Here is a 15,809-nt window from a genome sequence, read left to right as displayed (position 1 = left end):
ATGAGCTGGTTATAATATGGAGCTCCCCTCTCCCCACCTTACCCCCTCTTCTCTTTTTCTAAGCCCTACTGCCTGTGGGACTTTAAAGATATAGTCTGTATAAAAATGTAAACTGCCTCAGGTTTGCCTCATTACTGAGACCCAGAACTAATCGAAAGCTGTGAATGGGTTGCACTTTTCATGTGATAAATCTGTGTGCAAAGAAATGTGGCCCAAGGGAATGAGGAGATAACAGAGAAATAACTTTCTTATTTTTCTCAGTCCTAGTCCTGCTGGTGAAATACAACTTTGTAGATAGTTATCTTCCCTTTCACTTGAAACAACAGTCACATTCCACAGGCCCTCTTCAAAAGCCCTGAGCAGTACTCTGCCATGATGTTTGTTACTGGTTACTATAGGGTGGGTGATCAGCTACAATGAGCATCCCTGGATAGAAATTCTCTGAACATAATGCTAGAAGCGAAGGTGGGGCAGCAGGATTTGAAGGATGAGAGAAAAGAGGCAGAAAGTAGAGGAAAGGTAAAGGAACAAAAGGGAGGAGACAGTAAAAATAAATAAATCAATCTAGTAAGAACAGGTAATTACCTAAACTTTTCACAGTATCTCTGTAACTGCCCACGTGGTTCCTCCAGCCTGATGATCAATTCCTCCTCACTTTCTAAGACTCTGCCCCAGTGACGCTCTCTGATTCCCATAGTTCTTGCTATTTTCCAGAGCACCATGCAAATATCCCTCTCATCTTACCTGTTACTTTATTATACTTGTTTACCTCCTTTTATTACACTGAAAGCTTGAGGGCAAGGACCAAGTCCAATCTCCAGCACAGCTCTGTACGTGGGGCACAAGAGGTACTCCCATGTTTAATGAGTTGATGGTGGTCATATTTATTGGGCACATGCTAGATGCGAGGCAGAGGGCAGGAGAGCTTACAAGTTAAAAGCACAGGCTGTGGTTTTTTTTTGAATCCTGACTCTGCCACTAACTAGCTGTATCATCTTGGGAAAGTTACTTAAGCTCTCTAAGCCTGTTTCTTCATCTTTTCACCATCAAATCTACCATCCTACCTGCATCTGTACCCATCTGCTCTGCTTTCCCTCTTGTTAGAATGGAAGAACTGTCTCTGCTCTGATAACAGGCCAATCTCTCTCTCTGTTGGTTCACTGATCCACTCCCTCCTGACCCCTCAAAGACTTTGTTTCGGCAATTAGGCCCTCCCTCTCCTGCACTTCAGTGTGCCCCCTCTAACCATCAGTCTCATGAGCCTATGAATGTTTCCTATCTTTTTAAAAATTTTATTATTTATGGCTGCATTGGGTCTTCGTTGCTACACACAGGCTTTCTCTAGTTGCGGTGAGCGGGGGCTACTCTTTGTTGCGGTGCGCGGGCTTCTCATTATGGTGGCTTCTCTTGCTGTGGAGCACGGGCTCTAGGAACGCGGGCTTCAGTAGTTGTGGCACGCGGGCTCAGTAGTTGTGGCTTGCGGGCTCTAGAGCACAGGCTCAGTAGTTGTGGCGCACGGGTTTAGTTGTTCCGCGGCACGTGGGATCTTCCCAGACCAGGGCTCAAACCCGTGTCCCCAGCACTGGCAGGCGGATTCTTAACCACTGTGCCACCAGGGAAGTCCTGTTTCCCATCTTACAAAGAACTTCTGCTTTGAAAGACTTGAGCAAGCCAAATACTCAATGCCTCTATTTCCTTACCTCTCACTCTATCTTTAATCCATTCCAATAAGGCTTTTATCCCTTTGTTATCACTTTACTGAAACTGCCCTTGACAAGGTCATCCAATCCAATGGTCATTTCTGAGACTTCATCTTACTTGGCTTCTCAGTAGCTTTTGGACAGAGTCACTTCCTCTTTCCTGAAGCTCTTCCTTCACTTAACTGGCTGCTCCTTTTCCTTTGCTAGTTCATCTCCCTTGTCTTCCACATTCCCAACATTGGCTGCCCCAGGTCTTTTCCTTTGTACCCAGTTACCTAGCACACAGAAGGAATTCAAGAAATTCCTTGACTAGGAATGTGGTTTCCACTCTTAGTGCAGCTGCCTCTCAGCCTAAGGGTTAATTAGGAGGAGCTGTAAAGAAGACCCTATCATTAAGGTTAAAGTAACTTGAGGGATCTCAATACAGCAACAGCCTCCAGCTAAGTGGGAAGAGGGTCTGGAAATGAGGGAGAAGACAGATACTTAAGATCAAAAAGTAAGTTCCCCAGTAAAGGAAGAGACTGTGGACTAATGAAAAGACAACTGACTGGGACAGGGGAAGGCAGAAACAGAGAAAAGAGTCTGAGAGCACTGTAAAAAGAAAAATAAAGACTGCAATACAGGAAAATAAGAGGTGTTGGGGGGATCTGATATACTTTGAAGGATGTTCTAAATGGACAGGGCTGTGAGAAGCATTCAAGATGTTTTAGAGTTTAAACCTTATGATGCACTTAAAGGTGAGTTAGGTGAGGGTTCAAATAGAGAAACTGGAAACCGTGAGCAGCTTGGGGATGTTACTAGTATGAATGAGTGAACACTTTGGAAACTTAAATAACTTCATGATAAGCCAACAGTCAGAAGTATATCTGGGGCTTCCCTGGTGGCGCAGCGGTTGAGAGTCCACCTGCCGATGCAGGGGACACGGGTTCGTGCCCCGGTCCGGGAAGATCCCACATGCCACGGAGCGGCTGGGCCTGTGAGCCATGGCTGCTGAGCCTGCGTGTCCGGAGCCTGTGCTCGGCAACGGGAGAGGCCACAACAGTGAGAGGGGCCCACGTACCACAAAAAAAGTGTATCTGTGAGGAAGGATTAAATATTTTAAAAATATATATGTCAATACATACATATATGCTCTTAAATCCACAGATATATGTAATTTAGCAAATAGTTTTCAACCAATCAGAGTACTAAAAATGTTACTGTTGGCATAAATTATTTTGGAAGTAAGTTGGCAAGAGTCAGTTGGGATCCTTCCACCTTGAGCACTTGTAGATCTGAGTTTTCCAACTGTTGCTTTCTACCACCCACTCTCAGAGGTCAAGCAATCCCTCCTTACGTCAAAACACGCTGCCACTTCGCTGTGGCACAGTGAGAATGTACATAAAGCTGTACAGTGAAACCCACCTGAATCTGAATCTGGCTCTCCCACTTACCAACTGTGAGACTTTCGGCAAACCTCAGTTTTCTCATCTGTCAGCTGTGGACAATTTGGGGAACTGGAAAAAGTGTATAAAAGCACCTAGCACATTGTTTGACAAAGTATAAGCACTCAATTATTTATAATTGCTGTCATCATCCTACTCTTTCCGTTCCTATCTTCCAGACAGCTCACTCCCTGGGCCTCTTCTCTTTTTCTCTATCTATACTTTTTTTGTTTTTTTAAGTAATCTCATTAAATGTCATGACTTTAAATAATGTCTATGTGCTGAAAGAATTTGTCTATGTGCTGTCAAAATTCATTTGTCCCAAATTTATGTCTCCAGGCCTAACTCCTCTGAACTCTGGCCTGTGTATCAAATTGTTCGGTTGACCTCTGCCTTGTCCCACCTCCCCCACCAACCAGCGTCTCCTGCACTCTTCACTATTAATTGAGAAATTACTGGCAACCCCAGTCCTTCCAGTTGCTCAATCTCAGGGTCATCCTCATCTCTTTCACCTCACATCCAATCCACCAGCAAGTCCTACTGGCTCCAACTCAAATATACCTTATATATGATGCTCAAAATAACTGAGCACTTCTCCTCAACCCCACTCTGCCATCCTGGTGCAAGCTACCATCACCTCTTGCCTGGATCATTACAGTAGCCTCCTAACTGGTCTCTCTGCCTCTGCACTTCTGTATTTTCTCAACGCCACAGACAGAGTGACTCTGTAAAGTTCTAAGATCATGTTGCTCCCCTGCTCAGAACCTTCCTGGGGCTTCTCGTCTTACTCCGAATGATGGGCTACAAAGCCCATGCCTTTGCTCTAGTTGAACTGGCCTCCTTGCTATTCCTCAAACAACAGGCACACTCTTATACTTGCTGTTCTAGCTGCCTGAAATAATCTCCCCCACCCCCAAAATGGTTTGGCTGGCTTCCTACAATCATTCAGATCTTCACTCAAAAGTCACTTTCCTGATTCCATAGGTTCTTTTGCCTCCTAATAATACGCATATTTTTACTTATTGTTTGTCTCTCCCCATGGGGGCAGAGATCGCGGCTATAACTCTAGAACGCTGCCTGGAATACAGCAGGAGCTCAACAGTATTTATTGAATAAATGACTGCCCCAGAGTTTTTCATCTTTGGGGTCTTGCTACATCTGGTAAAGTGAACAGTAGTAGTCAACACGCTCAGGTAGCCAGTGGCAGCAGGAATGCCTGTGGCTGAGGCAGGAGGCTAGCACTAAGTGCTGCAAAGCCTGGGTGAAATCTGAAACCCATACTTGAAGTCCCTGGAGCTATTCCAGTTTCTCCACCCCTCTGCCTGGAGCTGAGGTGAAGAAATGTTCACAAAGCCACACTACAAACTGCAAAGACTAGTGCATCACGGGCTAATTATAAGTTAACCATTCCTAGCTACGGTTCTTGACATACATTAAACCCTGTCTGCTAAAAGGAAAACTAGCTTCTGTCCTGAATCATCATGGACTCTGAATGGCTTCTGACTATGGTTGCTGTTTTATGGATTTATATACCAAGATAAAATCCATTACAAGTAACTGAGCTAATTTTTACTGAGCCAGCACCCTGAACTAGATGTTACAAAAGCCGAGGATATTGGGTTTTTTCTTATGTACTGACAAACTAGAAAGAAAAATCATTATTTCTTTTACATGAACTTTTATATCTTAAAAGACCACGAAACGTTTTACCTTTTAAACTCTATTACCTTTTACTAGTTTGGGAAAGAATTCTTATACCTGAGGCATTCCAAGGAGTCTTCAGAATAATAAATTGCTTCTGTATGTAGAAAAACCATACCTTCAATTTTAAAAAATCTGTCTGGAATATTATGTATCACTTCAGTGTAAAGATGTTATTATTCCATATCAGTCATTCTCCAACTGGTTAACCTAATGGCTCTCTTTAGTGGACCTTAGATCTCACCCAATATCTTGGTTACTTTCATTTCATTACTAACATTTCAGGAAAATGTTACTTTCCTGAAAAACATTCTGATTTGATGTGCAACAGTCATTTAAAATTCAAATTAAAAATTACCCCGAGTGTCTCTGGCCAACCTTCTTCCTGGCATTACCTTAAGGGGAGACGTTCAGGAGCAAGGTTCCTGATGCGGAAGAGGCTGACTCTACAATTTACCAACCACGGCACTGATTTAGAACAACAGGGTCTTGGCCCACACAGAAATTAACTATGGCCATAATTCAAAGGCAGCAAGACAGAGAGACAGTGTGATTAAATACAGAGGTCAATATCAGTATGATCACTAGAGTTTCAAAGATACACAAATATGAATGATACTATGACTATATCCTTTTTATTAATCAGTGTATAGCCAGTGCCTGGGTCATACTATGTGCTGAAGAAATGTTTGCTGAGTAAAGAAATGAATGTACAACCCTGACTGTCCAATTCAGGCATGTGAACCTCTCCTCGAGGTAGAAAAGGACTATATGCTAAAATGAGATTCTCTCAGGGCCACAGGATGTAGTTCTAATACGGGCTTCTAAAAGTAACTTGTACTGGTAAATCTGAAAAGTCTGTGGACTAACGCTGAATGTTTCTACTGCTTCAGAAGCCAAACTATTTATCAGATTTGAAGGTATCATTTTTGGTTTTGTTTTTGTTTTGTCCATGCCCCGCAGCTTGCGGGATCTCAGTTCCCCGACCAGGGATTAAACCCAGGCCATGGCGGTGAAAGCCCGGAATCCTAACCGCTAGGCCACCAGGGAACTCAATTATTATTATATGCTTAAATTATTAAGCAATTTATTATTCTGAAGACTCCTTGGAATGCCTCAGGTATAAGAATTCTTTCCCAAACTAGTAAGGTACTGTGTTTTAGATATGGACTTCTACTTGTTAATTAGCAACTCATCTGACCAGAAGCTCCTGGAAGGCAGACAACACATCTATGTTTATTACTATATACGCTGCCCTTAACACAGTGCCTGGCACATGGTAAAAACTTAACCAACATTTGCTGGATGAATGAGTGACTGACTCGATAGCATCCTGAAGCCTACAATGACATATCATCCCCAACACACTATACTCACAAATGCCTCCTAGCATTCTACCCTGACTCTACATGATAATTCCAGACTTAAAACTCCTAATTCTCAGACACAGCCAAACACTAGCTTATCTAAAACTACTAATAAAGGACTTTCTATTTCCAATAATTGACATTTAGGCCAACCATCTCACAGAAAGAAAGCTTAAAAAGTTAGACGAACTATTTAAAAATCTTAAAACTATCATCAATGACAAGACGGTAGAGTACAGGCCAAAACCAAAAGGAAAACTAGAATCCAGAGGGGTAAATAACCACAGAAACTACAATGCCCTGGGGCATCTACCAGTCCCAGAAAACTCAGCTTTTGTTCCAATGGCCCTCTGAGGAGAAGAGGTTGATAACCCAAAGCCCAAGGCAAGGTAAGGAGTCTAAAAGGAGACCTTTTCTATAAATAAGCTAAGATTCCAGAGACTCCTGAGAGAGAATCAGAACTGGACCAGCCCTCCTGCAAAATTACATCTCGGGCTCTAATACCTTCACTGTCCAAGGTACTTTAAGCCTTGAAATTAGTTTAAGGTGGAGGTGGACTCAGAATGATATCGTTTCCACGTGGGAATTCCTCCTCAGCGTTGCTTAGGGAATTTATATTACGATAATATTTATATAATTTATATTACGATCTTACGATTTCTGAATCGTAAGAAAAAATCAGCGGAGAAATCTGGAAAAAAAGGAGAAAATACTATAACTCTCTGTGAGAATAAAGCTTAACAATAAATGTAGAGACATTACTGGTCTCATTACTGGTAGAAAGAATCTACCAGTGTCAAGTTGAAAGCAAGAGCAGAAAATACTGACCCACAGAGTAAAGATTAACGTTGACCGGGACAAAAGTACATAGGAGAAAAGTGACTAGGACCTAATCAGTTAGTATTGCTTGTAACTGTTGCTATGTTATGAATGTGTTTATAAAGCACGTGTGTTCATGGCCCTGTGCGCTAACAGTGAGTCACTCTTGCAAATAAAATAAATACTAATAAGGGGCTTCCCTGGTGGCGCAGTGGTTGAGAGTCCGCCTGCCGATGCAGGGGACAAGGGTTCATGGCCCGGTCCGGGAAGATCCCACATGCCGCGGAGCGGCTGGGCCCGTGAGCTACGGCCGCTAAGCCTGCGCGTCCGGAGCAACGGGAGAGGCCACACAGTGAGAGGCCCGCGTACAGCAAAAATAAATAAAAATAAAAAATAAATAAATACTAATAAGCGTATTTGCACAGTATATTTTATATAAACCTTGTAAGTGATGGTCCAAGAAATATCAAATTTTAGAAGTAAAATAAGTCCTTAAATTGGCAATTCTGATACATGATTCTGTGTAGCACTGAATCTTGCTCAGAGGCAAATGTTCCATTATTTTAATACTACTCAAAAATGTTTGCTCAGTGTTTTCCAGTGTTTGTATTTGCTATAGGCTATAGTTCTTTGTAAGTATTTTAACAAGAGAAATGCAGAGAAGATGTGAATGTTAAATATTGAATCATTATGTTGTATTACCTGAAATTAACATCATATTGTATGTTAATTATTTCAATTAAAAAACTTTTCAAAGATGTGAATGTTGTCATAAATTTATTGTCTAAAATTTGAATTAGCAAAACAATATTGATTCCAATGGCAAAGTCAAAATCAGGGCAAGTAGACAAAATATTTTCACTGTTAAAAAAGAATATAAGCACACATATGTATAACTGAATCACTTTGCTGTACGGCAGAAATTAACACAACACTGTAAATCACCTACACTTCATTAAAATTTTAAAAAAAGAAATATTCAATGCAAATAGTTGCTAGAAAATAAAAAAAGAAAACCTGTCTGTAAAAAAAAAAAAAAGATTATGAGCTTATGCAAAGCAACATGTACCCTAATGGCCCCACCTGAAGATGTTTTTGGATACATTCTTAACACTCAACCAACATCAAAGGAAACTTTTTTCTATGTCTGGAATATTAGTCACAAAACAAAGATCAATCCCATCAGACAGGGCAACTAATACTTTGTGTATTTAAAATTTTGTTTTAAAAATCACTTTAAATACTAAATATTTGTGGTATGATTTTACAGTTTTTAAATTATTTTTATTTAACATTTATTTTGTGTTAATATTCCCTTATTTTAATGTTTTATATTATCAGATGTCTAGTATCATGTTAATTTTCTAATTTTGATAAATATTTTTGAGTTATGTAAGATATTAGGGTTAAGGGAACTCTACTATTTCTGCAACTTCTCTATAAATCCAAAATTATTTTAAAGTAAAAAGTAAAAAATAGGGACTTCCCTGGTGGTGCAGTGGTTAAGAATTCGCCTGCCAATGCAGGGGACACAGGTTCGAGCCCTGGACAGGGAAGATCCCACGTGCCACAGAGCAACTAAGCCTGTGCGCCACAACTACTGAGCCTGCGCTCTGGAGCCCACGAGCCACAACTACTGAAGCCTGCGGTGCCTAGAGCCCATGCTCTGCAACAAGAGAAGCCACTGCAATGAGAAGTCCGCGCACCGCAACGAAGAGTAGAGCCCGCTCGCTGCAACTATAGAAAGCCCTCGCGCAGCAACGAAGACCCAACGCAGCCAAAAATAAATAAAATTTTTTAAAAAAAGTAAAAAATATTTCAAAGTTAATTATCAGGTAGAGAATAATTTTACATGTCATTAAAATATATAATCTCATAATATTTTGGTTCATAATAATAAAAATTATGCATTTATTTCATATATATGTGTATATATACATAAAATCTCTGAAACTTTTAGTATAATCCTAACACAGGAAAATTGCTCACTGTTGATTATTACATACATTACTGTTATTACTTAAGAACACGTAAATAACAGTTTTTTTTTAAATACAGAATAATTTATAATTTCAGGAATTCCAATTTCTTGTTCCTGAATCTCAAAGATTACTATTCTTCAGGAATTGGGAAACATTAGCTGACCAGAAGCAGCTGACAGAAAGAAGTGCAAATCCTCTCTGGAGACAGGTGCCTTCATCTCCGGTCTTAATGTTTTCTAAATACTATGAACTAGCACACAGTAAAAGGTAACCAGACACACAAGGAGTCTAGACCACATGAATGAGAACCATGTGACACCAAAAACAGTCCCACTAAGACTTAATATCTTGGAATTATCATATGCAGACTATAAAATAACTATTCTTACCATAGGTAAAGAAAATAAAAAACAAGCTGAAAGATACCTACAGGAAACAGAAAACTATAAAAGGTAACATATCAGATTTGAAAAAAAATACAGCTTCTAGGAAATGAGTCCTCATGACGTAATAATTCCAGAGTTTTAAGGAGCAATATGAAGAACAGTATAAAGGCTATATATATTTAAGTGTGAGCTATATGTAAATCTATATACCATCCTATACTTAAATTGAATCCATTCAATGTATTCCCTGTTGATCTAACTAGATTCACACTTATATGCATAAGGTGGAGCTGAATGTAAACCAAACCGTCAAGTGTATCCTGCTCTAAAACCACCAAGCACAAACCAGAGCCCTCAGTTGACTACAGTTCAAATAAATAAAGCCATACCCTTTCTTCTTATACTTAAGTCTTGCAATTAGAAGTGCTTCTTAATTATATTTCTTCTAATTTCTCAAACCCCTATTAAATGCCTATCACATGATAAGCATAGCTAGGCATTTGTCCATACATTTTCTTATTTAAAAAAAGAAGAAGAAAAAAAAGAAGAGGAAGGAGGAGCAATAGCTACAATAAAGAACCTAATTTTGGGTCTGGCACAGCACTGGACTATTTTGCTACCATTGACTGTGTCTGACAAGGGGACCAGCATCTCAGCACTGACAGTCCTTAGCTCTCCAGTAGTCCAAGTTCAAAATAACAATGGAGGAAGGAGATCTTTGAAAGTTCTGGAAGGTAGAGCAGAAACTTCAACTTCATTCAGTTAAACTAAATTCACCAAGTATTTACTGAGTCTACTACCTGTTGGACACTATACCAGGTGTGTGGGAAATGACAAACCAACTAATGTACAGTATCTGTCTTTTCATTAGGCTTAAAATTTTCATCGAGAGGCATATAAACAACTAAATATAATATCAATCAGGATTAGATAAATACTGTATCAAAAGTTCTTTAAATCTTATGCCTTAAATTTCAAGGTTAGAGATTGTATGGGACTGGATTGGAGGGGTAAAGCCTGGTGCTCAAACTGATTAATTCTGCCTCTTTCAAGGGACTTCTTGTATTGCTGGATACACTTTTTATGAAGACAGAAAAAGATGACCTTAAGAGGAACTGTCAGTGATTGCAAGAAGTAAGTAATTTCATCATACTAGCAATTGATACAAATAATACACCTATTGAAAAGCAATCAAGTCAATATTAATACAGCCAATGCTGTATTTGGTGAATGCAAATAAAGAACAGTTTCCTGATTAAGACTATACCCACCTACTGCAGGTCTTTCACAGCATTAAACTTTTAGAACTTAAAAAAAAACCAAAAACATAGTAAGAACACCAGCTGAATTATTAGTCCTGAAAAAGAAGGTCAATTGAATAAAAAAGAATACCAATTTCATCCCTCAGTACCAGTCCATTACTCCATATAGTCCTTTAAAAACACTGCACACTGTTTTTATGCATAGAAGACATAATATTTCTCTGGAACACTACTAATTCTAATAAGTATCATTATTGAGAAATTTTTGCTACCTGGAATTTGGGAGAGTTTTGTTCTGTCACCTGTATGTCTAATGCAAGAACAGTTTACAAGTATATCTCAAAACTTGTATGTATGGAAGGTGATGGAGAATCTGGGGCTTGCTATGTCTTTGAGGATGTAGCGCTGAGCCAAAGTTCCCTCAGGATTCCTTTTCAGGCACTCTGAAATCGTCAAGGCATCTGGCATTCCCCAAGAGTTCAGATACTCATATTAAATGAACACCCTCTTGAGGACATGTCTAGGTGCTCACCCTCGTGCTTTACCTTGAGAGCAAATGTCACCACTGTCCTGTTGAGCACAAATGACCCAGGGGCCCAGTGATCTGGCTGGTCCCTAATTCATCACCCTGCATGTGCTCCAGGACATCCTCCCGGGCCATGCCTCTGAGTGTGGAGTTCCCGCAGAACTGTGTCCACTTGCACAGCAATTCTTGCCTGAGCATATTTTAGACAGAGGTTTCCTCTCTTTCTGTAATCCATCTGCTTTCCATCTTTCAGAAAGTTACTCGACTTCTGGCCTTCTGATAATACTCTTTCTTCTTGGAATTTATTATTTTTTTTTTTCATTCACTTTTAGAGATCTAAAGGACAAGGGGAAGTTGGTATGTGTACTTGGTCTGCCATCTTGATTTAGTCTCTCTGGGCCACCATTACCTTGTTTTTATTTATTAGGATCCTGCAACTCCTAGATCCACAGAGTGCTTTTTATTATTGACTTTCCTAACGACATGTAGGTTCAGAGCTCTCTGGCACGCATGCCAAAGGGCATGCAGTCATGCTCTCCTCAGGCTGTAGACCAGTTGCTATTATCTCACTCTTTTCTTCTTCCTACTTTATAAATTATTTCTCTTGATAGGCTGGTGAATACAAATGAAGTCTCCAGAGCCTGGTCACCCCCAAGTTAAGAGACAGCATTTCAATTTTTGAATATGCAAGGTGGGAAACAGTAAACCATAGTAGTTAAAGACATGGGCTCGATTCCCGGTTCCCTTAGCAAGCTACTTAATCTCTGCAAGTCTTGGTTTCCTCATCTATAAAGTAGCCAAATGAATTAACCCAGTACCTTCAAGGTAGCTGTGAAGATTCTTTGTGACAAATGCTTATTAATACATTAATAAATGTTTGTTATTATTATTGAAACTTAGTCCCTGGACCACAAAGATACAACATACTGTTTTCTCATGAGTCTTAGCCTGGAAGTCTTCAGTCCTGAGCAGAGTCTGGTTAAAGAAAGTTATATCTGGGGACTTCCATCTGCACAACTGCTATGGATGTCACAGAGGTATAGGAGGTATAAATGTCACTGAGGTCTGAGCTTTTTTACCTGAGCAGCAAATGGAGTTAGGAGGCTATAGTGGTCATAGGATACATTCAGACAGAGCCATCTAATTGTGGTGACAGAGTGAGAAATTAGGTAATAAAAAGCAAACCATTCCTTAATTGTCCATCATAGATGATAACACATTGCTAAAAGCCTGGGTAGGCTGTTACTTGGACTTGTGGGTGTCAAGAAACAAGTATATACTATCTCCTCATCACTCACCTCTAAGTTGCTGGAGTTCCATATCCAAACTCTCAATGTTACTCTCGTAGAACTCAAGATTCTCAGGGGTCTCTGCCCTTAGTGATTCCTCTTGCTTCTCCTCCAGCGGTAAGTTCAGCTCTTCTTGAGCCCTGCAGCACACATCCAAGTCCTGTTCCATCTCCTGAATCCTCACCAAGACTAAGGGACACTGGGAAGTCTGGTCCAAAGTTTTCTCCATGTTCTCAGGGCCCTCCTTTTCTAGGCTCTCCCAGCCAGGACGGTTACAGGTTAGGAGCTTGGGGGGTACTGCATTCGTTCTTTGCTGGGCCGAGGGAGGCAGGGGAGCGGGGCGAGAAGGTCGCATTGCCAAGGGTGGTTCCGGTCTCAGGCTCTGGTCCACTGGCAAATGGGGAGGAGTGGATGCTGGAGTACAGGGACGGGGTGGCGGTGGCCTTAGAGCCTTTCTCCTCTCAGGCAGCTCCTGCTGGATGATCAGCTTCGAGGAACCTCGGAAAATATCCTTTTCGGAGTTAAAGTCCATGATTGAAAAGTGGCGCAAAATTTTATCTGGTTCTGTGCCGGGCCCTGACAAGCTCTTCTCAAACTCTATCAGTTGTTGTGTCAACTTAGAATCCAGGTCCGTGTTGCCGTCTCCCTGTGAAAGTGCCACTGCTTCCACAGCAGGTGTCTCGTCTTGCAGACCAGGCTTCATCTCTGATTTCTCTGATGCAGAGCAAAAGCTGGAAGCATTTTCTTTGGGTGTGAGGTGCTTTTTCACACACCTCGCCATGCCCTGGAGCTGAGGGCTCAACTGGCTGGGTCTGACTGCCCTGGAGGCTAAACGGGAAAAGGTGCTATGAAGAGGTGTCACTGGCTTCTGAAGGGTTTTCGGCTGGGAGTATGTTCTTCTGGGAGGTAGGCTGGAGTAGTCTCTAGTCCTTGCTTCTAGAGGAAGAGGGTCAGAGTACTGGTGGGGGCGGGGGTTGCTTCCTCCTCCTATAGAATAATACTGGTTTTTCTGCAATTCAGGATGAAAAGGTACTGGAGTTTGGGACGTAACACCATTTACCACCTCTGAAGGATCCTTTGTGGAAGAGTATTTGGTAAGAAGCTGTTCGTGCCCTGAACCTGTGCTTCTTGGGGGCCCTTCTGAGCTGCCCACGTCCCAGTGAGAGTTTTTGTCTTCTTCATACTCAGAAGTCAGATGCTCCAGTGGGGAAGTGGATGTTTCAGAAATAACTGAGTTGGACTTCTCTGCTTTATACTCATGAGATTCATGTTTTTTTCCTTCCACTTCTAAGAAGTCCTCTGAACAATCCAAAGATGTGTCAGGGATGTTGGTGAGGCTGCTTTCCTGTGGCAGATCCACGGTTTCCTCCACCCTTGTTTGAGGACATAACTTTACAAAGCGGTAAGGAAAGATGCCTGTCCTGCCCTTCAGTGATCCTTCTAGCCAGCCATCTTCCAGGGTCCCCAGGATTCGGATTTTATCGCCTACTTCGAAATCCAGCTCATTTGGCTCCAGGGCTTGGAATCTGTAGAGGGCAATCCCGTAGGTGCCTGGCTGCTCGCCTTCCTCTTCTGGCTGTCTCTCTTCTCCTGTGTTGGTATCTACTTCACCGTTAGTAATGCAGTCATCGCAATTTCCAGAACTTACTGACTCATCCACAGTCCTCAGGGGCCCCAAAAGCTCTACAAAACCTTCCGGAAAAATGCCTCTTCGACCCTCTAACTCCCCTTCAAACCAGCCTGGTTCAGGAACTCCAATAATGGTAATCACATCCCCTTCTCTGAAGTCCAGCTCCTCATCCAGCTGCGCAGAGAGCCCCATCAGTGCCCGGGCCTGTCCCATTGAATACTCGGGAATCTGGAGAAGGGCACTCTGTGAGTGCCACTGCCGACTCTGTGAGGAGAGGCAGAGCTCCCTAACACATGAGGATGGGAAGAAGCCCCGGGCACCCCAGCAGCTCCGGCCCTGCAGCCAGCCGGCAGTGGGAGTGCCATCGAGAACCACTAGGTCACCTGAAGAAAGAGAAGAGAAGCAAAGATAATGACCTCGGTTACCACCTCAGCAGGATACTGGTATAACTAATAGTGCAACTCATCATCTTAAATAGCTACCAAATTCAAGGGAATATAAACCTAGAGTTTTAAGTGCATGAACACTTTTTGACACTTAGGGTGGATCCCTAAGATCCTTTTAGAGGGTCTGTGAGGTCAAAACTATCATATTTTCTTCATACACTTCATATACTTCAGTCAAAACAATGTAACGTGGCAAACTGAATATAGATTCAAGAATCTAGATTTCTTCTATTAAACCAAGTATTAAAGACATCTGCAAAAAATGCAAACCAATGTTACTCTTCTCACTAAATTTTTTTTGTTTAGGAAACTAGTTATTTTTCATAAACTGTTATTTATGTTATTAATGCTAATATGAGTTTTTAAAAATAAATTGATAATTTAAAAAATTTCTCAGCTTTAACAGCTAATATGGTAAATATCAATAGACTCACACAAGCAAGTGCTCTTTAGGGTCTCAAAAAATTCTAAGAATGTAAAGGCATCCTAAGATCAAAAAGTTAGAGAAATGCTACTACCAGCAATAGTCTGTACCACTGGATTCATTTATAAATGATGAAGAATATAGTCATGGCCACTACAGTCCTTTGAATAGATGGATCTAATTTCTCACACTAAATTATATTCAATATCAAAAATCGAACAAAGAAAGAATCTTCAGGAATGGGTTGGAAGTGTAGGGTGTGGACAACAAACTGTTCATTTATTTTCTCCAGAGCCCTTCTTTTTTTTTTTTTAAACACCTTTATTGGAGTATAATTGCTTTACAATGGTGTGTTAGTTTCTGCTTTATAACAAAGTGAATTAGTTATACATATACATATATCCCCATATCTCTTCCCTCTTGCCTCTCCCTCCCTCCCACCCTCCCTATCCCACCCCTCTAGGTGGTCACAAAGCACCAAGCTGATCTCCCTGTGCTATGTGGCTGCTTCCCACTAGCTCAGTTTTACATTTGGTAGTGTATATATGTCCATGCCACTCTCTCACTTGGTTAGAGCCCTTCTTGAACTATCCTTATCCTGAAAATACATCATAATGAAATCTTAGAAGAATGTTCTAGTAATCAGCAGTTTGTTTTTGAAAATAACCAGTAGCTCCAATATTGTTGTTTCAGGCTATCTTCACAAAATATAAGCTAAACAGTTAGCATCTGCCTTATTATTGAAGAAGGTGAGGAAAGGATTTGTCCCAGTTAAAAAATTACCCTATAGTTTTGCAGCAAATTGTTTTGCAGCAAACTTTTAATTACCTGATTATGAACTATTCATTTTGTA

General features: G+C 41.0%; 1 protein-coding gene across 4 annotated transcripts in view; it reads right to left on the bottom strand.

Annotated features, from left to right (window-relative positions):
• Positions 1 to 15,809, bottom strand: part of DNMBP (dynamin binding protein) — a 139,277-nt gene that overhangs the window by 81,190 nt on the left and 42,278 nt on the right. For all 4 annotated transcript variants that reach the window (XR_013824309.1, XR_013824310.1, XM_079900320.1 and 1 more), the window contains exon 4: positions 12,466 to 14,469. Coding sequence is in view for 2 of the 4 variants with exons in the window: in XM_079900320.1 (XP_079756446.1) it covers positions 12,466 to 14,469 (2,004 nt within the window). In the remaining 2 variants the exon portion in view is untranslated. The remainder of the gene's footprint in view (positions 1 to 12,465; positions 14,470 to 15,809) is intronic.

Source organism: Stenella coeruleoalba (assembly GCF_951394435.1).
Source record: "Stenella coeruleoalba genome assembly, chromosome: 16".
NCBI classification, from domain to species: Eukaryota; Metazoa; Chordata; class Mammalia; order Artiodactyla; family Delphinidae; genus Stenella; species Stenella coeruleoalba.
This window is presented reverse-complemented; position numbering and strand designations above follow the sequence as displayed.